Here is a 22,772-nt window from a genome sequence, read left to right on the forward strand (position 1 = left end):
GGGTGGTGCCCTGTGTCGGGCGCGTGCCGCGGTCCAGGAGCGCCCGGCGTGGGCAGGCTTTCCTGGGGTGCTGCTCACAGTGACAGTAACGGTCGCCATGGCGTCTGGTCACAGAGCCTCATTTTCCCAAACACGAGAGCAATTTTGTTGTTTTAATGCGGAAATATCTTTATTAACAAACGAGTCCCTTGTTCCGAGTGTGGTTCATCTGATTCGTGTGAACGCCCAGCGAGCTCAGTGGAGGGACAGGTTTGACAGCTGCGTCACCTCCGCATCGCAGCGCCGGCAGACCGCGGCGAGACGGGGCTCTGTCCCTGGCCTCACGGGGAACGTGGCCTTTCCCGTCTCAGACCCTGCTTCTGTTTCTGTGCTCTTGGTCATGCGCTTTCTCTTGTCCTGTAAGGAGGAAAGCAGCTAGTAGAAAGTAAATTTTTTAATGAATTTGTGAAAAGTTGTATCACATTAGTAACTCTGACTGCCTTAGAAATCTGATTTGATTTTTAAAGATTGCCTGTCTTCATAATTCTCTTCTAGGCAGTGCCTGAGGCATGCTTGGTTTTCCACCCTGTGAACCAATAACTCCTTTAAGGCAGCAAGCTTTGAGAAACTCATTGTAGTGCTTTTCGAGTTTTTTAAAAAAGAAAGCAGCAAAACTAACTTCTGAGAGACCAAGATAGTCTCACAGAGATTTACAATGAAATGCAAACGATGATTATTTTCCTTTTCGGCTGCCAAGTGTCGGGGCTCTTACTAGAGATGATGTAACTCTGCACGTGAGGAGTGCCCAGCCCCCAAAGGCAAGGCCGTCGTCCCACCGGTTTCTACCCCTGCCCTCCTCTCGCTCCCCTCTCCTCTCCTCCCCGTGGTGGAGGGCAGGGCCGCCTCTTCCTGGCCCTCTCTTTGGGGGGTGGGGGGGTGGCTAGGCAGCCAAAGTTACATTGGCTTGTACTGATACATTTGAGGAAACTTAAAGTAGACCAAGAACCTTTTGGCAAAAGTGAGTTGAATGCGGAAATTGTCGCGGTGCCTGCCTGGCACTCTGTGCTGCGGCCCCAAACACCGTGTGGCTTCTGTTCTTTCTCCACAAGGTGCGGGAGCCCCTCCCAGCCCGCGGGCGGCTAGGCGGGAGATGGAAGGTAACAGCCTGTGCGTCGTCGCCCGGTGTGCAGAGGCCTGCTGACCCTCTTCCTGGTCCAGCCGTACACTGCCCCCCCCTCCTGCGTGCGCCTGTGACCTTGTCTTTTCTCCCCTGTCATTCTGCCTCGTGGCTGTCCATTCGATTTCCCTGCAAGTCTCATGTTGTTCTATGCTGTTTTGTGTATATTTCATGTATACTTGGGATGTGGAATGACTGTACAATGTTATTTTAAGAAAAATACCTTCAAAACCCTCTTCAGAGTAAGTCAAAGATTCAGGGATGTGCTGTGCTAACTCTGAAGCTTTGTGGTTATAAACAAGCCCTGCTAACGCAGACCCCCGAGGTGCAGTGGCGGACCTCAGAGACCGTGACTGCGTCTGCGCGGGGTGGCGCCCACTGCGTTTGCTCCAAGGACCCTGGAGGCCAGAGGCCCCGCGCCCAGGTGGTGGTCTGCGGAGGCTGCTGCACGCCGCACGGCAGCCGCACTGGACTTTCCCTTCAGAAAGAGCACACCTGCGGGGCTGCGTTCGCTGGTCCCCTCCTTCGTCCCGTCCTGCGCCCCCCTTTCCACGGCGTGTGGCCCCCACGTGAACGCTGTCTTCCTTCAGGCAGCTGTTCAGCGACCCGCCATGCCTGTCGTCCGCCCGGCCCTGGGACTCTGTGATGCAGGTCCCAAAGGGCCCGTCCCAGGGTCCCTTCATCCCCCCCCGAGGCGGGCACAGCTGTCGCCCCAGAGCCGTGTGGTCGGGACCCTCTGTGTGGCCCGGAGAGCACCACTGCAGGCTCAGGGGCAGCGGGTCGGCTGAGCTCTGAGGGGCGGGCGGGCCACGTCCGGGACCACCCCCATGAGCTGACGGTCGTTTTTGGGGCTCACGGGGGAGAGCGCATGTCGGGACAGGCGGCTTAAACACGACCCGCGAGAGATGCGTCAGGCCGCGGGCTGGCTGGCCTCCCACAGACGTCCCTCTGAGCGCCCAGGGCTTTCTCTCTGTGGGGGTGTTCTGCTCAGGGCCGAGGCCCCCTTGGCCCTCACCCAGAGCAAAGTCCTCTGCCGCCGTCTTGGGCCCCGTCCGTGCTGCTGCGGAGACAGGAGAGCCCCCAGTACCGCACGGTGTTGCTGCGCTGTTCGCTTACGCTAATTATTTTTCCTTCCTGCTGCAAAGCTCCCAAGAGCCCGGGGATGGCGCGGAAAGATAACATAGGTAAAAACACTTGAACTGAGCTCCTCCCCTTAGCTCGGGCCCGTGACCAGCCTGCCACGTGGGGTGGGCGCCCACGGCCCCTCGCTCGCCCACCCTGACTGCCTGGGGCGGGGTCTCTCTTGCAGGACAAGGCCAGCCTTCGCCTCCCGCGGGACTCGCAGGCCTGGTGCCTGCTGGACTCGGCGCCGCCAGACCGGTAGGCAGCCCGGCCCGAGGGCGGGGGGCCTGGGGTCCAGGGGCCGGCAGGGCCTCGACGCCTGTGAGGGGGAGAAGGACTGGGGCAGCTTTTCACCCGGCTTCCTCAGCAGCTCGTGAGGACATGAGGTCCTGCGCTCAGTGCGAAGGCTCTGAAACGAGGTTTCCAGAGGAAGGCGCGGGAGAGGGCGGTCTCTCGGGGTCGGAGGTCGGGGCGCAGGGGTGTCCCTGCGCATTCACTGTGCTCGCTCGCACCCGCAGTGAGCGGTCCTCCCCCGCTGGAAGTGGTCCTGGGGGTGTAAGTCACTTAGAAAAAACACGGGGCGGGGGGTGGGGCACCTGGGACCCAGTCATCAGAGACCCGGGCTGCTCCGGTGGCCCGGCGCCCGCCAGAGGCCCCGGCTGAAGGGCCGGAGCCAGACCCTGTCACCAGCGTAGAAATGAGCAGACCGCGCCCCCTGGAACCACTTCTGCAGTCTAATCAGTCGTTCTCATAGACTCTCCAAGGTGGGAATGTTTGCCTTCTCTCTTGTAGCGCCATTTAACATCCCCGTGTGCCTGGCACACGGCACCCAGTGGGAAGTGAAGAGGAAGGCTCTAGAACGTGCGGGTGGCTGTAAGCAGAAAGCAGTCGGCATGACAAGATGGGAAAACACCAGCGAGTGGGGGGGAATGAGGTGCAGGAGCGAATCTTGTCACAGACTCTTCCTCGCTGAGAGTGAGTGGCTGTCTGAGAGGGTGTGCTTCTTCCCACGCAGGTGATCCCACCCCGGGCCGGAGTGATCAGCGCCCCGCAGAGCCACGCCCGGGCGGCTGCTGGGAGGCCGGCCCCCGAGAGCCAGAGCAGACCGCCGGAGGGCCCGAGAGGTAGGCTCCACCCAGGGAACACTGGCGCGAGCCCCCGAACCACCCGGCAGCTCGCTAAAGGGGGGTTCAGACCCGGTTCCCAGAGAACCTGACATCTGAAACGACTTTTCAGGTCCAGCCCTTCCGGAACCGCTGAGGCCCCAGGCCGCCCTGCCTGCGCAGCCCCCGCTGCCCGCAGCCGTCCCGAAGATGCCGGAGCCGCTGGTCCCCACGGCCGCACCTCCGCCGCAGGCCGTGCCCCCGCCCGCTCTGGAGGCCCCGCCGCAGCCGCCGCCCCGGAGCAGGTCCTCCCACGGCTTGCCCACGGACCCCCCGCCCCAGCCGCAGGCGAGTCCTTGGCGGCGTTAGCTTTCACCAGGCGGAAGCAGGCGTTCGACTTCACTCTCTTTCCGTGTGTGCTCTTTGGTCGCGATAGCCCCCTGAGACCCGGCTTCAGCCGGTGCGCGTCGTTCGACGCGCCAGACTAGTCACGCGACAAACACGCGGTCGCGGGGTTGGCTTCCCTTGTTAACCTGTTGCTCAGAGCAGGGGTCCTCAGAGAGGGAGCCCGCGTGAGGGTTTTCCGGGCGTTTCCGCGCAGCTGGCTGCCCCTCGGGGCCTTGGGGCCGTGCATGCGTCAGGGTGAGTGCGGCGGTCGGTGGTTCCTCCTGCTCTTGCTCACCGCTGAGCACTGGGTTCGGGCTTCCACTTCTGGAGAGGGAGGTCATTGGGTCGCTCCTGACCCTTGGCCGTGCGGCCCACTTCCAGCAGAGCCGGTGACCCTGTCACCCCTCCCGGTGGGAGCGCAGCCCTTCCCTGTGGCGGCGGGGCGGCTCCGGGCTCCCCGGGGGTCTCAGATGGCCCATCACTGTGGGGTCCATGGGGGGCTCGGGCGTGTGGCTGCAGGCTCAGTCCGCGCGGCACGGACCACCCAGGCGCTGCTGCTGTCTGGTGTCGCACAGCAAACCGCGCCAGTGCCGGGCCAGGGGGGCACAAGGTCGCAGGGGCCGCTGTCCTGCCGGAGCGCTCTCCCGCGGGAAAGACCCCGCCGTGGGGACGCGGGGCTGTGTCCACACAGAAGTGACCCGCGCTGCGCACTAGACTGTTCTAGCTTCCGTTACATCCTTTACGGCGAAGTTGTCAAAATACGCTTTTTATGTAGTAAGTGCATTTCTGTCGTCTAGCCTTACATTTTATTTCATCCTAAAGTTTTAACTTGAAACTACCATCAAGGTCAAAGGACAATGTCAAGTTTTAAAAGTCTGCCTTTAAACTGTGGGAAGCTCTGAAGAGCAGAAATGTGACGTATCGGCGATGGCCCTTGGACCGCGCCTGTGCGCCCCGGTCAGCGCTGGCTGTGCGGGCGGCAGCGCCTGTCTGGCTAGCGGGCAGGAACTCCGGCTGCGCCTCTGCGTAGTGACTGCCCCTCGGGGCCTTGGGGCCGTGCATGCGTCAGGGTGAGTGCGGCGGTCGGTGGTTCCTCCTGCTCTTGCTCACCGCTGAGCACTGGGTTCGGGCTTCCACTTCTGGAGAGGGGGGTCATTGGGTCGCTCCTGACCCTTGGCCGTGCGGCCCACTTCCAGCAGAGCCGGTGACCCTGTCACCCCTCCCGGTGGGAGCGCAGCCCTTCCCTGTGGCGGCGGGGCGGCCACAGGGAAGGTGTTGAACGTGGCTCTTAGCGCAGTGTGAGTGTTGTTGGCAGTCAGCATGTGCTCCGACTACTGGCCACCATGTTTGTAAACGCTGAGGAAGGATACATCATGGGAAAAAATAGTATGTTCTCTTAAGCTGATTAACACCAAAAAGTATTCTGTGTTTTTCAGAAAATTGAGGATCCTAAAGGTACATAATCATCTGCTCTTCTTTTCTCTCAGAGACTTTTAGTGAGTCGTGCATTTTTTCCCTCATTTTCTTATAAGGTGTGCTGTTGTATTTTTTTCTGGAGTGTGATTGGAGGGCAGAAACCCTCTCCAGCTAGCCGTCGAAGAGCTTTCTGTCCTTGTTCCAGGGCGGAGGGGGCGCATCCGTTTCAGAGAGAAACCTGGGCCTCCGCCCCCAGAGCCCAGTCACGCCGTGCGCTCTGAGACCCCTGTGGAAGGAGGCGGGGCAGACGCAGGTCCCGGAGCGGCGTGCGCTCGTCTGGCATTGAGGAGGGGTCGGGGCCACCCCCTCCTGGGAGGCCCTCGCGCCTGTGGCGACAGTCGCGGCCCCGGGAAGGGCCCCGTCGAGTGAAGCTGCAGCTGGCGGTAGAAAGTCACCTTGTGACCCGGGACTGCGACGGGATGAGCGTTGCAGGACCTCCGCGTGCTGTTTTCTCGGGCCCGTGGTTCTGATTTCCGCATTTCGGGGGACCAGCTGGTGACCTGGAGGCGGCAGCACAGGCTGTGCGTGTGGCCTGGTGGGTCGGGCGCTCAGATCCTGTAGTCGGTCCGTCGAGACGGGCAAAGACGGTTGCTTTAAATTCCCGATATTCCTTCCGCCTCAGCCTTTGATGCCAAATTCCTCTGAACGGCACATACAGACACACTCTCTGTCTGGGGGAGGGCCTCGTCTCGCGCAGGCCGAGGGCTGCGGAGAGGCCGCAGCGTCCCCCGGGGACGGCACGGCATGGCGCGGCGCTGCGGGCCGGGGGCGGCCGCGTGCTTCCTCCTCGCGCCTTGGGACTCTCGCACCGCGAGGGTCCTGCCTACTCAGAAAACCAGTAACAGGCATTTCAAATCTTACAGATCTTCTGTGGTGACCGTAAGCTTGGAAGGGTAAGACTTTCAAATATGACATGTTTGATATTTTGGTAATAACGTGAAGTAGTCTTAGAATGGAACATTTAGTAATTCTTACATGTCTTTTTTAATTCTGCCCAAAACTGTAAGGTATTTGGAACAGAAAAACATAATGACCCAGCTTTCCTTTTTATTACTATTTCGGTGTTTTTGACTCTGTAATTCTATACAGAAAAGACTTTCAATTCAAATGACGGTATAACATGCTTTGTGTCCCTGACAAACCGTGAACACGCCCCACCTGTCTGTCCGACCTAGTCGGCCGTCGGGCACCTGACGCCAGCCGAGAACCGGGCTCAGGGCTGCCGGCGCGCCAGCTGACGGGGTGCCGCTGGCGTGCTGCGTCCAGATGGCACCGCCCCTGTGTCTTCGAGTGACCTGTGCCCACTCGCGTGGGCGCCACACAGACACGCGGGGCCCCGAGGGCTCCGGAGGGCACTGACTGACCCCCCAGGAGCCTGTGTGTGGGGGCAGGGAAGTCTCATGACACTTACTTTAGAGCGGTGTCTCTCTAAGTCGTCATGAGTTGGCATTTTAAGGTAAGGTAAGAGTTAGATTTGGGGGAAGATTTGCTCGAAACGGTTTCTTGAAAATGCTGCATTAAAAGCACTGTTTTATTATAGAGAGACTATGATGTCATTTGTTGTTTAAAACAACAAAAATAGGGTCCAGTTTTACACCCTGGCGTTCCTTCCAGCCGATGTGCTAGGAGGTGAAGTAATGGCGTGGCATCCTTCAGAAAACTCGGAGCGACGGAGAGTCAGTAGTAACAGAACGGATACTGACCATCGTTAAACCAAATACTGATTTTCACTGTTTTGCAAAGTGCTGGTGTTCTGTGCGTTTCCTCTAATGATGGTAAACCCACAGGCCCTGTCAAGGCTGCGTCCTCCCCTTCTTGGCTTCAAGAAGGAGTTTGTCTTCTCGCTGTTCAGGGCTGCAGGGCCAGGATCAGGGTTTGGGGGGTGGGCTCGTGACCGCTGTCCCCCTGGCTGGCCGGCGGGGCCTCGTGCTGTGTGCTCACGTGGCCCGTCCTTGCTGCTGGCGGGGACAGCAAGCCCTCTGGGGTGGCTTCTCCCGGGGCAGGAGACCCTCCTAAGGGGCCCACCCTTGTGACCCCATTCAACCCCAGCCCCTCCCGAAGGCTCTGCCTCGGCATCCCCCGCCCCCACATGGGTTAGGGCTTCGACGTGGGGGCTGGGGAGGGACACAAACCCTCCATCCGTACCAGGCTCTTCGCGTGCCCTAGGGCCTCAGGCGCCCACCCGGATGCTTGTCTTCGGGCCAGCAGAGCTGTGAAGCTGTCGGTCAGCAGTTGCCCCCGGACAGAGCTCGGCCTGGGGCCCCTGTCCACAGCACGCTCGCCGCTGGAGTGACGGGCGAAACCGGAGCCGTGGCGCAACCTGGGGCTGGGGCCTGCGGGCCTGCACGCGGGGGGCTGCCGTGTCAGGGTCGCTGGCTGGTCCTGGCCGCCTTCTAACACTGTCCTCTGATGTCTGTGTCCCTTTCTCCAAGCAGGAGCAGCCGCCAGGCCACAGGTACCGGACTGCCCCTCAGTCTTCTCTGTGCTTCTCGTCTGTCTCCGCTCGCGGGATGCATGGGTCTCCGGGTCATGCATCTCAGGCCCCGCCCATCTTCCAGACCACCTGTCCGCCTTCACAAATTCCCTTATCATGCCATAAACCTGCCGTTTCTTTCTCCTAGTATTCTGAATTTTTAGGAGCCATTTCAGTTCTTGCTAATGCTTCACCATGTTTTGCTTTGTGTTGTTTTTTTTTTTTTTCATGAAAATTAACAAAACTAAAAGTTGTAACTTCAGTAAGGTAAGCTTTACGTAGATGAAAGTCTGTTTTGCAAAACTGATTCTTGGCAAAATTAGTTTTTTTCTTAGGTTTCGTTTAAAAAAACTTTTTTCAAACCATTTTAGTTGCAAGATTCTTTTCTGGTAAGGACAAAGGGATGACCTAGGAAGATTGGAGTTAATATTATATAACAGGACTGTTTAGAGGTTCTCCCAGCACCTTTCTCTGGGAAAGCCCCACCGCGGTCAGTGTCGCCCCGAGTCCTTCTCGGGTCACGAGTGAGGCCAGTGCAGCGAGCAGCCGGGTGGCCGTCAGCTCCCGGTCTGACTGGGCAACGTGACCCTGCTCCCACCAGATCATCTAACTTCCTTTGAAAACAGATTCTTTGTCCTGTGAAGAGAAAGGTGTTCAAATAGTTAGCACTCGTTTGGCACGGGCCTGCGCTGTCAGCTGCGCAAAGCACGACCTTCCCCTTCCCCGGAGCGTCCGCTGTGTCCCGGCCTCTTCTCGGCCAGGGCAGGGAGACCAGGGCAGGGTGGCCAGGGCAGGGAGACCAGGGCAGGGAGACCAGGGCAGGGAGACCAGGGCAGGGAGACCAGGGCAGGGAGACCAGGGCAGGGTGACCAGGGCAGGATGAGCCGGGCAGGGTGAGCCGCCAGACCCGCCCGGCGCTTCTGCCCGCCGCGCCGACCTGGAGTCATCCCGACACTGGTGGCTCTCCAGAGCAACGGTGACCGCAGGAATTTGTCCCTGGTGAATCTGTCTCAGAAGCGGGTTCCCGCTGGTGGTAGTCCGCTTCCTGTCATCTGCTCAAGACGAGTTTGGAGGCCGGGACGTGTGTGCTCCTTAATTCCGAACAAATGTATTGTCCCATGAAGTGCGTTTGGAGGACAATGCGCTTCTTCATCCTACTGTGACGTACCTTATAGGACAATTACACAACCACTCACCTGCGTCCTAGGGGCGTCCCTCCCCCGTGTCCTTCTGCAGAGCCACGACTCGCGGGGCTGCTGCGCTCCATCAGAGCCGCTGCCCTTCTTCCCCGTGTGTTCCACACGCGTGGTTGTTTTGCTTTGGCAACTGAATTCATTCGGGGCAGTGCTCCATTTTGTCACGTTGCAAGGCTACAGCTAAAACTCTTCCTTTCCTGTTATTTTCAACCCAGAGGTGTGGTTTTTTATTTTTAAATCTGGCATCAATAGTTAAGTCACCCACCACGTTTTTGTAATTCAAGTGCAGTGCCTGTGAGCTAATTGGCTCCCCTGGCCAGGACCGCAGTTGGTGTCCCTGGAGAAAGGGTGGTGGTGCCCCACTCCCGCCGGCGCCCCTGTGACCAAGGTGCGCCACCGTTGTCTGAGGCTGCAGAGCCCCTCGGTCACTGACCCTCCCGGCGGCGGTCACAGGCGGCTCGGCCTTGGCACCAGCGCTGGGCGCCACCCTGGGCACAGCTGCGTTTGGTTTTGGAATGAATACACCAAATAGAAAATGGGTTTTTTTTAAACAATGGGTTTTAAATAGTCATCGATTCTGGCTACACATAAGCACATCTAGATGTTTTGGAACATTTTTATAAGATGAGGCAGATCAGTCAAGGAACATGGTCCCGTTATCCGCAGACTTTATTCTACAAAGGAGAACTTACTTTAAAAGGCAAAGCATGCTTTGAACACTAATTTTTCCAAGTAGAAAAGGAAAAGATGCATCATCTTCAGCTTACAGATGTGCTAATAGAATTAACGTTCATCCGTACAGTCGGACTTCCATAGTAGCATTAACTTTAAATGACAGTGTGTTTAAGAGAGTGATGACACCATCACGACCACAGGTGGGCGCTGGGACTCTGCGCAGAGGCAGCGCGGCTTCCGAGCGCAGTTTCTCCAGCGTGCGGGCGCCGGGCAGGGCTGGGTGCGCACACAGGGCCCACAGCCGCTGCACACGCCCGCTTCCCCAGGGCCGCCCGCGCTGGCACGAGCCCGATGAGCTCTCTTCACGAGATGGACTTATCTAGTGGGCATTTTTCCAGCACGAAAGTCAGTTGCTCTCCCTGACTCAGTCCACTAGAGCGACGAGATCCTCTTCGTTTTCTAAGTTTGCATACTTGCCCCTCAAGTCAGGCACAACTGAGACAGAAAGCAAGCCTAGGGAGTATTAAAAGTAAAATAGACATGTTACTTTAAAGGATGTTTTTGATTATCCAGTGCTCTCTCTGCTTTCCAGGTAAAAGCCAATGGCGTCTCCACAGTCAGACCGGACTCAGCGTTCAAGAGTGACCCGTTTGAGGACTTGTCGTTGAACCTGCTCGCTGTTTCAAAGGCTCAGCCCCCTGTCCACACGTCACCCGCTCTCGCCCCCGGCGCCCAGCCCTGGGCGCCACTGCCTTCCACGATGCACAGGAGCACCAGCGCTCAGAGCCCCGTGAGCCGCATGCCCACGCTACCTCCCGTCCCAGCCCGGAGTCAGCCCCAGGAAAACGTGCGGTGCTCCCCAAACCCGTTCACCGGGAGCGAGGCCAGCGCCAGCCCCTTCACCGACAGGACCGCAGCTCCCGGGAACCCGTTCAGGGCCGCGTCCCAGCAAGCAGACACAACCCCGTGGTTCTCCCAGGAAGAGCCTGCTGCCACCCGCCCCTTCCCCCCTCTGAGGCCCTCGTCCTCTCTGGGTGGCTTCGAGGACAGCTCTGGTCTGCAGGGCCTGTCCTCAGGGAAAATGAGCCACCCGAGAGGGTGGGTGACCTTCGAGGAAGAGGAGGACTTTGCTGCGAGAGGGAAGTCACGGTCGCCTTGCCCGGACCTCCTGGGCAGTCAGCCCGGCTCCTGGCCCGGCTCCGGTGCGACCTTTGACGGAGCCTGGGGTCCAGGCACGGGTGTTTCTCCCCCGCTGGCACCGTCGCGGAGGCCACCCCCACCTCCCGTCCCAGGGCCCCCAGCGGGCCCCGCCCCTCCAGGGGCTCCGCCCACAGCTTGGGCCCCTCAGGCGGCACCCACGCTGGATTTCACAGAAAGATGAGGCTCTCCGTGGAAAGCGGCCGTCCCGGCCTCGGCGGGCAGAGCCGGCAGGCGGGCGTGCGTCACTCGTGTGCACTGAGGCTGTCGGGAACACCACCGTTCAGCGTGGGCAGAGTCGGGACGTGCGTGTGCGTGTGCGTGTGTGTGTGTGTGTGGGAAACGAGGACCCAGGCCTCCTCGCTGACTAGCTGACTAGCGTTCGGGTGCGTTTCTGTTTGGACAACCGGGAGAGGGCGTGGCCGGAGGAAGGGAGTGCTCAGGACCAGTCAGAGGACAGCCCTCGCCCGGAGATCTCTGCTGGTCTTCGGGAGGCTCCCCGCTGGCCCCGCCGCCCCGCTCCCGCCCTCGCCCGCAGCCGGCGTTGCTGGGGCTCTCCCAGAGGGCTCGTCCAGGCGGCACTGACACGGCAGTCTCTACGGCAGCGCTTGGAAAAGAGTGTGCAGACGCACGCACATTCCACATGTTTGCGAAACTCAGCATTGAAATTCTAGGACATAACTCAGATCTTTACCTAAAAGTCCTAGCAGAGTTCTTTCTTCACGTCATTGTCGAAGGGACGGTTGTGAATGAAATTTGGACGTTTCTTTCCTTTTCTTTCCAAAACTGGAAACATCCTCACTCCAGAGCCGGAGTTTTCTCCCCTTACCCACACACACACACACACACACACACACACACACACAGAACACGTCACGTCCTTGCCGCTCCCCACTCCCGCCGCCCACGTCCTTCCCTCTGGGAGTAGCCACTGTCCTGGAGGCGGACCCTCCTGCCCTTTCAAAAGAGCACGGTGGCCTTTTGTCACCGGGTGAGACACAGTAGCGCTGCGTGTGCCTGCACTGTCCCTGAAGGCGTGTGCCGCCCGTCCCTCCCCCGCTTCCGCTTGTGCTCCCGCTCCCGCTCCCCCCGCCTCCTGAGCAGGGGAGGCGGCCCCGGGCGCGCTCCGCACGGGGGTCCGCTGGGCCGGTGCTGTCTCCCTGAAAGAGGCGGCAGAGCGCACCTGCGGCGCTGCTCCGGGTTCTCCGAGGCCGCCGCCCTCCAGGCACCTGCGGCTCCGCCTCCTGCACTGCCGGCCCACAGCCCGTCCGGCCTCCGTTAGGGTCCTGAGGAAGCGCACGCGCGTTTACAGAAGGCCGTGTTCCCGTGTGGTGGGTCCTGACCCGGGACTCCTTGAGCCGCTGTTTCGCTGTGAGCTTAAGCTGCAGCCACCTTTGGCCATTGAGATGTGCACTGATGTTCCTCTCCGGTAGCCTTGTGTCCGCCCACCGGAATTCCGGTGTCCGACCTTCAGAGGGGCGCGCTGGGGGGACAGCTGAAACCAGAGGTTCACGGGTGAGAGTATGTCCAGTGGGAAAAGCACAGTGAACTGCGTTGCACTTAACCACATAAAGCAAGTCTATTAGCAAAACGTACTTTTCTAAATGCTTAAATAGTACCAAAATATTTATAGAAGTAGTCCTCTCTCTGTTAACAGCCAGGATTTGCCGTTAGAAATTACTCTCGTGAGTTTTATATCGTGCTTTTTGGGTTTCTAATCATTTCAGCAGTGGTGTACTTTAAACAGCAGTATTACTGTGTGTGAGCGCCGTGCTTCAAAATGTGAACTAACTTGTAGGAACTGTGGCTGTACCATCTCCGTGGTTGGTGTGTCTGGTGTTTGCTCTCCTTCGGCAACACGATTCACTCCGAACGTTGCTGGCGCAGCTGCAGTTGTGTGAGCACCGCCTCCCGGCGCAGACAGACTGCTGTCTGCGCACACGCGCCAGGCAGCAGCCCCGCCCTCCTGGGAACATGAGGTCTGGCGAGCCGCCGAACGGGCACCGAGGTATGAGAGGCAGAGGTGCGCTGCCAGTAACTAGCCATCGTTCTGTGTGTGACTGAAATATTTACCAGTTCTAGTAAAAGCAGAGCAAAAATTAGACACTAAGGATCTCTTTGTGAATTATTTGTTCTCTATAGTAGATCGCTGTTTTTATGTAAGAATTTTATTGCTTATGTGGCATACAGTATTTATAACTACATACTTTATAGAAGTGTATATTAAAGTCCCAGTATACAAACACTCTGTACAGACCCTGTGAAATGTGCTGTCGTATGAAATAAAGAGATCTGGCTTTACTGTACTGACTGTTTTGCTCAAAAGGGAAGGATCTCAGCCATCTTCCTTGGACTTTACATATGCAAGTTCATGACATTTGGAGATTAACTCATTGTTGAATCAGGTATTTTAATTCAAGATCTTATTTTCATTCATTTTACTTCGCCATATAATACTCTAAAAGAAAAAAATATTAACATTAGTGATCATTAAGAGGCCCTCACTCAAGGTCTGGCTGGCTTGAAAGTAGTGCACGAAGAGTCCTTTTCCAGCACCAGCAGAGAGATGAGGGCGGGGCGGCACGGAGGGAGAGCCGGCCCGCAGACGACCGGACGGAAGAAGAGACTGGCAGGAAAGACACGAGGTCCGAGTCCAAAGCCAGTGGTTTCTGAGTATTGACTTTTCCCCAGCCTTATGTGGTTGCTATTCCACCAATAACAACCTTGGTTCATAAATTGAGTGATGTTCATTAACCTCTGAGGGAGAAGTTACAGAATAATAGGCTTTAATATTTGAAGTTTTAGGTAATTTTAGATTTATGTGCAGTTTTAAGAAACAGCAGAAACCATGCACCCTTGACCCAACTGTCCCTGGTGGTCACAGTCTGCAGCGCGAACACAGTGCCACGGCCCGGGCGCGGGCGCCCGCGTGATGCAGAACATTTCCGCCCTCTGAGGTCCTCCCTCTGTGCCCCATCCCCACCACCCTGCCCTCCGGTCCCCCTTTCCCTTGTCCTTAACTTCCGGTGACCACTGACCTATTCCCCATTTCTGTGATTTTGCCATTTCAACACAAGTTACAGAAATGGGACCGAATGGTATACACCCTTTTGGAGACAGCTTCTTTTTTTTAGCATCAATCTCCAGATACTCATCCAGACTGTGTGCACCCAGTTCGTTTCTTTTTCATGCTGGGTAGTATTCCTGGTCTGGATGTACCCCCGCTGGTTGAACGTCACTCCGCCCCATCGGGGGACAGCTGGTTCCCAGTTTCCAGGGAGACGTTTGCTAATGTGAGCAGCAGCAGCAGCGCGCACATTCCGGCGTCCGAGTCACCCTGCCCAGGCCTTCCTGGAGGGCCTGGACTGGCCAGGGGCACTCCCGGGCTCGGGGTCACCCCGCCCCACTCAGACCCGGGAACCCACCCCAGGAATAAGAACTCCGCGTAGCGGGTGCCTGTAACATTCAAATAAGCTCAGGGGCGACAGCTCTTCCAAGGAGATAACCGCGGAGGAGCCTCGGAGTCAAGGACTCTGCAAACGTCACCCACCCTTAAGGCGTTCCTTGACGGTCTCGTCTGAAAAATCAACTCCTGTTTTGTTTTCACCTCTTATTTGAATTTACTTTGTCCGTTTATTTTTGTGTTCTCTTTGTCATTTATGGGACATAAGCTCCATGATAGCAGTGACCCAGGATGTGCCCGGGTCACCGGCGCCTGAGTCGATCGCCATTCAAAGACTTTGTTGGCTGGTGGCCGACCCGACAGTTTGGGGAGGGGCGGCCGGCAGCAGCCGCGTGAGCTCCCGAGACGTGCGGTGCGGACACGTCCCCCGTCCCAGCGGCGGAAAACCAGCGCGGCCCGACGCCGGGCCCTCGCGACCCAAGCGGGCCTCCGAACGGTCACACCGGAAGCAGGGGGGCGTTCCCGGAGGTAGGGATTGTTGGAGGCGGAAAGTCCTGGGAGGCCGAGGGGCGGAGCCGGCTCCCGCGCGTGCTCAGCGCCCCGCCCACTCCCGGCCTGCCCGCACGCGCCCCGCCCTCCCGTCCGTCTTCCCGGTGGACTGTCGGGCCCTGGGGAGAGGACTGGGCAGTCCGCGCGGCCCTCCGGCGGCCCGGTCTGTTGGGAGGGTTGCTCGGACGACAGCTACTTCCGGGGGCGGGGCGAACCTCCGGCAGGTGTGCGGGTCGTTGCGGGGCGGCACCTGTTTCGGATTGGATTGCCGGCTCTCCGCGCTCGCAGCTTTACCACCCCGGGATTTGGACCTTGAGTAGGTGGTCCCCAGACTCTGTTTTGTTTGTTGCTCCTGGCAACAGCCACTTCCGGGGCGGGCGGGCGAACCCCGCCAGCAGGTGCGGTTCGGACCTGCGGCGCCTTTGGAGTGTGCGGGCCGTGCAGGGCGGCGCCTGCTCCTGGAGTGGATTGCCGGCTCTCCGCGCTCGCAGCTTTCCCACCACAGGATTTGGACCTCGAGCAGGTGGCCCTGCCCCCAGAATCTGTTTCCTTTGTTGCTCCTGGCAACAGCCACTTCCGGGAGCCTGTGCCCACACCCTCCACACCGTAGGCCCGCGAGCCGTGGGTTCCGGCCTGGAGAGGCGGTTAGTCGGTGGGGCCCGCTGTGCCTTCGAACCACCGCGGGCCGCGCACCCGGGCCTTCTCGCCGCCTCGGCGGGGCCTGCGGAACCGCCATGGTTCTGCTGCACGTGAAGCGGGGCGACGAGAGCCAGTTCCTGCTGCAGGCGTCGGGGAATACGGAGCTGGAGGAGCTCACGGTGCAGGTGACCCGGGTCTACAACGCGCGGCTCAAGGTGCAGCGCATCTGCTCAGGTGGGTCGGCGGCGCGAGAGTCTGTGGGTCCGGGGTCGTTGGGGACGGAGGAGGTTGCGCGGGGCCCACACGTCTGCCTGGGACAGGCTGGGGGCGAGGGTCCACTTTGTCAAGATGTGCAGCCGCCGGGCTTGAAACGGAACACGGAGGATCACCGGCGACCCCAGGGGGCCGCGTGGAGGCATCCGTGTGTTTTTCGGAGCCAGGACTGGGGCTCTGGGAGGACGCTCTGGAGCGGCCGGGTAGAGAGGACAGAGCCCCAGGAGGGACCCCAGAGACGCGGTCCAGGAGCAGTTGTGAGACTGGGGACGAGCGCTGGGCGCTCGAAAAAGGTGAGTTCAGGGTTTTGAGACCCTCTGAACTGGAGCAGTTTCCGGTGTGAACTCTCAGTCCCCCAGGGTGAGAAGCCAGGGCTAGCCCTACTGTATCTGACCCCTTCTCAAGACCCGGCCTGTCCCTCCCCTGCAGCATGGAGTCGCCCCGCCCCCCACACTCAGGCAGCACCTCCTGGGGCAGTCCCAGCAGGTGTCCACCAGCCACAGTGGCCACCCAGCCCTGGGCAAGCAGCTAGTGCAACCCAGGAACGGCGTTTAATTTTTTACTTCATTTTAATTACATCTAAATGGTCAAGCCCACCTAGTAGCAGCTACCTCCTTAGACGGCACAGAGTTTGACGTGATGCTCCTCCAGGTGTGGCCCAGGATGCTGAGTGTTTTCATAACTAGAGCACGTGGTTTCGGGCCACAGAGAACTCTGCAAGGGGCCCCCTGGTTTCTGCCTGCATGAGCATACATCGAGTTTATTTGTCAAGGGCCCTGATTCCAAAACAAGCTCTGGTCAACGTTACTTTAAAATGAAAGCATTTGGGGGATGAGGGAGGAAAGGGACTCAGCTTGTATTTATAAAATTATCCATCGAAAATGGGGTGCTGAGTGTTAAGTGATGTTAGTACACTTGGAACCCCCACATTTATTCTGCAGCCGCCACTGGGCCCCAGGGACTCAGAGTCTGGGGGGCGAGAGACAGTGAGCCCCCCCTCAGGGCCCCGCTTGTTCTCCAGGACTGTGCTCACGGGCCACGCACGGTCTTCCCGGTGCTACGGGAAACCGGTCCCTGTCACCCTTTCCAGTGAGGAGGACAGGGAGGGAAGGAGGGAGGGGAGGGGAAGGGAAGGGAGGTAAAGGGAGAGAAAGAGGAAAGAAAGAAAGTTTGTAAGGCTGAAGTGTGGACGGGTTTGGGGGTGGGCACTAGGACGCAGGAAAGTGCAGAGCCATCCTTTGGGTGGTGAACGCAACCTCAGAACACCAGGGCCTTGCCCCGTCTCTGCCTCTCCTGAGGGATGAGAGCTGCCGTCGGCCCTCCCCTCTGGTTGGACGGACGTAGAATTATTTCTGAAGTGTTTATCCAAAGTTGTGTAGAAAGTGGTAGCTGTCCAACCGGAGCCTGCTTCAGATGCCACAGCTGTAGGCAGGGAAGACGGGCGTGCGGACGGCCCTGCCGGCCTCACCGGGTTGAGTGGACTGAGATGACCTCCGTGGCCACCTTGGGAAGCCCTGCCGAGCTCCGGGGAAGTGTGCGCACAGACTGTGGATGAGTTTTAATCCGCCTCTGAGCGCCAGGAGGTGGGGCAAGCGCGAGCCGGAGAGCTCAGGGTCTGCATCCCGGCGCCGGGGCCGTGGGCGAGCTCCTCGGGTCTCCATGCTCCCGTGGGCCTGGGGACGGACGAGGTGGAGGGCGGCCTGGCACATGGCACACGTCGGGGGGGGAGCTGAGAGTCTGTCGAACAGGATCCGGAGCCGGCGGGCACGCCCCTGGCCTCTGACCAGTGCCCTCTCCAGCGGGGTGCAAGGCGGTGATGGTGTGTGCTGTCTCTTGTTTCCAAGAAATGGAAGAACTGGCCGAGCACGGCGTGTTCCTCCCGCCCAACATGCAAGGGCTGACGGACGACCAGATCGAGGAGCTGAAGCTGAGGGACGAGTGGGGCGAGAAGTGCGTGCCCAGCGGCGGGGCCGTGTTCCGGAAGGACGACATCGGGCGCAGGAACGGGCACGGTAACCCAGCGCCCGCAGGCCGGGGCCGTCTGTGGGTTAAAGACTGACCTCGGTTCTTCCGGACAGAGGGAGGGTGCACGCCCAGCGGGTCCTCGTGGTGAAACGCCCGTCCAGGGCGAAGTGGGCGGATGAGGAGGGTGTGTCACCTCACTCCTGATGGCAGCCAGCTTTAAATATTTTCAGATGAGCCCCATGAAACTGCCAGTTTTGTGGGCCACAGATGTTGAAAATTGGCAGTGTCATGTGGTGCAACCCAGTGGTTTGGGGGGGATGATCCCTGAAAGTGCACTGAAGACCGTGTCGTGTCAGGGCGTGCAGGGACGGGGGTTAGAGATTCTGTGTGGCAGGAGGGAGTGGGTGTCGGCCCGGGGTCTCCGCTGGAGCCGAGGACGTGCCCCTTTTTGGGGCAAAGCCCCCCGGTGCACATCGGCACCGGGACACAACCTGCCCCGTTAGGGTCTGACTGGCCCGTGACCCTGAAGGGACGAGAGTGGTGGCTCGCCGGGACGGCCGACCCTTTGGACCTGCAGAGAAAGCTCCGTTTCAGGGACTGCAGTCGACCACTCAGCAGACACCTAAGGACTTACTGTGTGCCCCCCAAACACTGCCAGGAGCAGCGGAGACGCACAGCCCCCCGCGAGGCCCTGGTGCGCGTGGCTGTGGGAGCGTCTCTGGCAGTGCCCCCCCAACTCTGTGCTGGGAAGTGGCTGCCGTCCTCCTGTCTCGTTCTGTTTGGAGAGAGCCTGCGTTTTGGAAGGAGTTGCACCAATGGGAAAAAAGCCCTATAAGTTAGCGTTTTGCAGTTCTAGTAGTTTCAGTGTCTGATTCAGACCGCTCTCAAGAACATGAGGTTTGCACTCACCCCGTCCCCCTTAGATCTGGTCCCTTCCACATGGTCGAGTTTGAATTTTTTTCCTTGCTGGGGGAGGGGCACCCCTGGGCCACGGGGCCAGTCCCGCCAGCACCTGTTTTGAGAATCAAGCTGTATCGGAGTGCGGCTACCCTGTCCTTTTAAGCGTTGCTGGTGGCTTTCCTGCCGCCAGGACGCTGAGCAGCTTCAGGGGACCCTGGGTCACCTACCCGGCCTGGAAGGTTCAGCCCCGGGCCCCTCCCAGGAGACCCGTGCCCCTCCCCCACCCTGCCACGTGCGGTGCCGCTCACCCCGTTCGCCGCGCCTTGGCCACTTGGCGGAAGGCACGCGCCAAGCCTCTGCTCTCGCGGGAGCCTTCCGCCCGGGCCCCTCGCGTCCCCGACGAACTCCACGCCTGGGTTGCGCTTCCCACGCCCCCGCCTCCGACGGAAGGGCTTGGGGTGTTGGAGGAGCGCTCTGAAGACGGCCCTCTCCCTCTCTCTCTCTCCTTTTCTGTTTGTATAGCTCCAAATGAAAAAATGAAGCAAGTCTTAAAGAAGACTGTAGAAGAAGCCAAAGCCATAATATCTAAGGTGAGCTTTCTGGATGCCGCTCTAGAGCGTGTCCCTGGAAACGCGAGCCCAGTGCCGGCTTCCAGAGCTGCCCGCCCGCCGGCCTGCCTCTTCTTTGCCGGTTCTGGTGCCGTCTCGCAGAGGCGCTGGCGAGCCTGGTGGGGTGGGCGGGCCCAGGCCCTTCCTTCCCTCCTTGGGCCCTTCGTCCCGCATGCGCTCGGTCCCCCAGGCCGGACGGGGGCGCTGCTGGCTGGTGGAGGGGGGACCCCGGCGTCCCAGCGGGAACTGAGCACTCGGGATTCCCCTCCCTGGGCGTCTGGGAGCTCTTTGGAGAAATTGAGAAAGCGAAAGGCCCCCAGGGGGGTTGCAGGCACTGGGGTGCGGGAGCTCGGTGCAGAGCCGTGGTCTGGGCGGGCTGCCGCCTGGGTAACCACGCTGCCCACCGCAGAAACACGTGGAGGCCGGCGTCTGCGTCACCATGGAGATGGTGAAGGACGCCCTGGACCAGCTCCGCGGGGCGACGATGATTGTGTACCCCATGGGCTTGCCGCCCTACGACCCCATCCGGATGGAGCTGGAGGATAAAGAGGACTTGTCGGGCACTCAGGTCCGCGGCCCGTGGCCCCCCCGCGACGTGGCTCCCAGGGACCTTCCGCTGCGGGTGGGGTCAGCAGGAGCGGACGCCCCGCCCCCCAGGGCAGGCAGTTCCTCACGGGGAGGGGGCTGAAACGAGTGTGGCGGGCGGGGGGAGGGCGTACAGGGCAGGGAGGGCGGGAGCCAGTCCCCCTGCCCTGCCTCCACGCCCGGTGGCACCGCACCGCTGTGCTGGGACCCGAGGGCCGGTTCTCGCGGCGTCCGCAGGCGGCGCTCAGCGTCGTGGAGGAGTCGGAGGCGCAGCTGTGGTGGGCGGCCAAGGAGCTGCGGAGGACGAAGAAGCTGTCGGACTACGTGGGCAGAAACGAGAAAACCAAGATTATCGTCAAGATCCAGCAAGTAAGTGCCTCCCCTCTGTCCACCTCCCGCCGGTGGACGGCTCGGTGAACCCGAGAGATGTCACCCTGCTCCGGTGTCCCGCCCCGTTGGTCTGGACGCAGGGGCGACCCTTCCGCTCCGCCCCAGCCCAGACCGGAGGAAACCGGGGAGCAGTGACGACATGGGGGGTTTGCTTTAATGGGGGGCGGTGTGCCGTGTTAGTTTTAGTTAAAAGTAGGGCAACGTGTGGATCCGAGGGTGCCTCTCAGGGAAAGCGCCAGCCCGCAGCACTGAGTTCGAGGCCCGAGGCTGCTAGTCCTGGGGTGAGCGGCCGTGGGGCCGGACGCAAGCGAGCCTGCTCAGACAGTGCGCTGTCCTGAACCGTCCTCTCTCGCGTGGGGAGCAGCGCCCCTCCCCCGCTGGGCCGGCAGTGCCGGACTGGGGCGCGGCCTCTGGTTTCCGGCCACCGGGAGGGAGGGAGGGAGGGAGGGAGGGCCAGAGCAGGGGCTGCCGAGGACCAGGGCCCCACCCCCCCACCCCCCTGGCCTGCTCGGGCCTCGGAAGTGGACGAGCTGTTACCCCAGCGGCTGGCAGAGGGCGGTGCTGTCTCACGGTCACTGCCACGTGCGGGGCTGTCCGAGAAGAATGCCGGTCCGCAGTGTCCCTGTCTCCGCAGAGGGGGCAGGGGGCTCCGGCGCGGGAGCCCATCATCAGCAGCGAGGAGCAGAGGCAGCTGATGCTGTACTACCACCGGCGGCAGGAGGAGCTCAAGGTGCTGCGGCCACGCGCTGTCCTCTGGCCGGCGCCCGCATTCACCCCGCGCCTCACCCCGGGGTCCGGGGCAGTCCTGTGGGGTTGGGGGGGGGGCGTCCTGGGGCGTCAGAGCCTGGGAGGCCCCTGGTTCTGGGGGGCGGGGGGGTCACGGGTCACTCTTCAGTCCCCGTAGTGCAGCAGTTCCCCGAAATGCCTTCCTGGCTGAAACGTGTCCTTGCAGAGACTGGAGGAGGAGGACGACGATGCCTGTTTGAGCTCTCCGTGGGCGGACAGCAGCGCACTGAAGAGACACTTCCACGGCGTGAAGGACATCAAGTGGAGGCCAAGGTGAAGGTGCCACGCCGGCGGGCGCAGCTGCTGGGGACGCCGGCTCGCCGCTCTGGGCGCAACGGCGGCGGCAGCAGCAACCAGAAGGAGAAGGGGGCTCCCGGCCTCCGTGCGAGGCGTGGGAACGCCCAGGGCTCCTGCTGTTTCTCTGAGTGTGAACTTTGCAGTAAAAGTTATAGAGGTTGTAGCATTTAATAAATATTTCTTCAAAAAGATCGGCCCACGTTTTCATTTCAGGGCTGTGTGTGTGGGAGGTCCTTCTTTGACAAAACGCTAAGGATGTGCTTGCTTTCAAACTGGTTTTCCTGCCTGCTCTCCTTCCCCTGTTCTCCCGCGGCTGCTGAGCGGGAGGAAACCGAAAGCACTTTCTCTGTAGTCTGCATCTGGCGTGAAACCGCCAGCGGCCACTGGAGGCCGCCGGCCCCCTGCCCCACGTTTCCCTGGGCCTCTCTGAGGCCCGGCACCCCAGCTGCAGGGGTGGCAAAGCTCACCTGCTGGCTGGCGCCTGGCTGGCCCTGTGCTCCAGCAGCAGAGGCTCCACCTGCGTGCGGGTCTCCCCTGGACGCTGGTCAGGTTCACAGGGGGCGTCTGGGCTTCCCCGGAAGCAGGGGCACACCCTCGGGGCGCAGCCCGTGCGCTCAGGGCCAGACTCCCACAGAGGCTGGTGACCGTCAGCCAGGGGCCTGCTTGTCCGGGCACCTGTGAGTTTAAATCCCCAGCCGCCCGCCCGCCCCCAGCGGCTCCAGCCCGCCCCCGACTGCGCAGCCGGCTGTGGCCCGGCGTGGTCTGTGGGCCGTGGCCCTGGTGGGAGAAGATGGCACGCCTTCCCCGAGAGGAAGTGACGGGACTCCCCCCGCTGGCCTTCCTGCGCCCCCTGCTCCTGTCCCCCAGCTTTCCCAGGGGGACCCTGCTCACCCAGGGTCCGTCCTTTGTTCCGAGGGAGCTTCCGCCCGCACCCACGCCGTGTGCTAGTGCACCGGGCTACGTCACGGAGCTCACGCCTGTCGGGCCCGCCCGAGCCCGCCCACAGTCCGTGGGGGCGGCCGCTGACACCCGGAGCATCCGGGGCCACGGAGCTGGACCCAGCCCCACGGTGGCCTTGGTCCACCAACGCCTGCGAGGGGCGAGGACACCGAGCCCACCCTCGCCGCTGCCTTGACAAGTGGACATGTGGCTCGGCCCTGGGAGCCAGTGGCCCCAGCGGTGAAGGGTGCCTGGGGGGCGTGTCCCGGCCGGAGGGGAGGCCCGCCAGCCCACACAGGCTGCAGGCAGGTTCAGAGGTGCGTGGACAGACCGCCGCCCGCCGGCTCAGCCCCGGTCCCTCGTCACGTGGCACGGATTCCGTCCCACGCCCGCAGACCAAACGGGCGGCGGCCTCGGCCGTGTCTCGGCTGCAGCGACGAGGCTGTGGGAGCCAGCACCATGCCGAGGTGCCGCCTGCCGAGCCCCCACCCTCCGCCTCCTCCGGTCCCCTGGTCCCACCACGGCAGCGGCCACAGGGCCGCAGCCGGTCACTGCCGCCCTGATTACACCCTGAGTGCACCTGGCGCGTCCACCCAGGCCCCGCCCACGTTTCCTGGTCGTTCCTTGGTGCTGCCAGCAGAGGGACCGCTGTG

The 22,772-nt window shown here is 60.9% G+C and overlaps 2 protein-coding genes across 12 annotated transcripts in view; both read left to right on the plus strand.

Annotated features, from left to right (window-relative positions):
- SYNJ1 (synaptojanin 1) overlaps positions 1-13,091 on the plus strand; it is a 74,442-nt gene extending 61,351 nt beyond the window's left edge. For 5 of the 11 annotated variants that reach the window (XM_045852770.1, XM_045852767.1, XM_045852771.1 and 2 more), the window contains 6 exons: positions 1,089-1,136; positions 2,302-2,340; positions 2,466-2,536; positions 3,294-3,402; positions 3,515-3,729; positions 10,181-13,091. In XM_045852770.1, the coding sequence (XP_045708726.1) occupies positions 1,089-1,136; positions 2,302-2,340; positions 2,466-2,536; positions 3,294-3,402; positions 3,515-3,729; positions 10,181-10,969 (1,271 nt within the window). In that variant the 3' untranslated portion in view covers positions 10,970-13,091. Of the gene's footprint in view, positions 1-1,088; positions 1,137-2,301; positions 2,341-2,465; positions 2,537-3,293; positions 3,403-3,514; positions 3,730-7,679; positions 7,700-10,180 lie in introns of all 11 variants that reach the window. The other 6 variants (XM_045852773.1, XM_045852772.1, XM_045852775.1 and 3 more) reach the window with 3 other exon arrangements.
- Positions 13,092-15,059: 1,968 nt separating this feature from the next.
- On the plus strand, positions 15,060-21,369 carry CFAP298 (cilia and flagella associated protein 298). The gene is made up of 7 exons (XM_045852749.1): positions 15,060-15,610; positions 17,494-17,661; positions 19,037-19,104; positions 19,532-19,690; positions 19,945-20,076; positions 20,732-20,827; positions 21,050-21,369. Exons 1-7 carry the CDS (start codon positions 15,472-15,474, stop codon positions 21,158-21,160), a joined length of 873 nt encoding a protein of 290 aa, XP_045708705.1. The 5' UTR covers positions 15,060-15,471; the 3' UTR covers positions 21,161-21,369.
- The last annotated feature ends 1,403 nt before the right edge of the window (positions 21,370-22,772 follow it).

The sequence above is a fragment of the Phyllostomus hastatus genome, unplaced genomic scaffold (assembly GCF_019186645.2).
Source record: "Phyllostomus hastatus isolate PE091 unplaced genomic scaffold, TTU_PhHast_1.1 phas_contig_948, whole genome shotgun sequence".
In the NCBI taxonomy this organism is placed as follows: domain Eukaryota; kingdom Metazoa; phylum Chordata; class Mammalia; order Chiroptera; family Phyllostomidae; genus Phyllostomus; species Phyllostomus hastatus.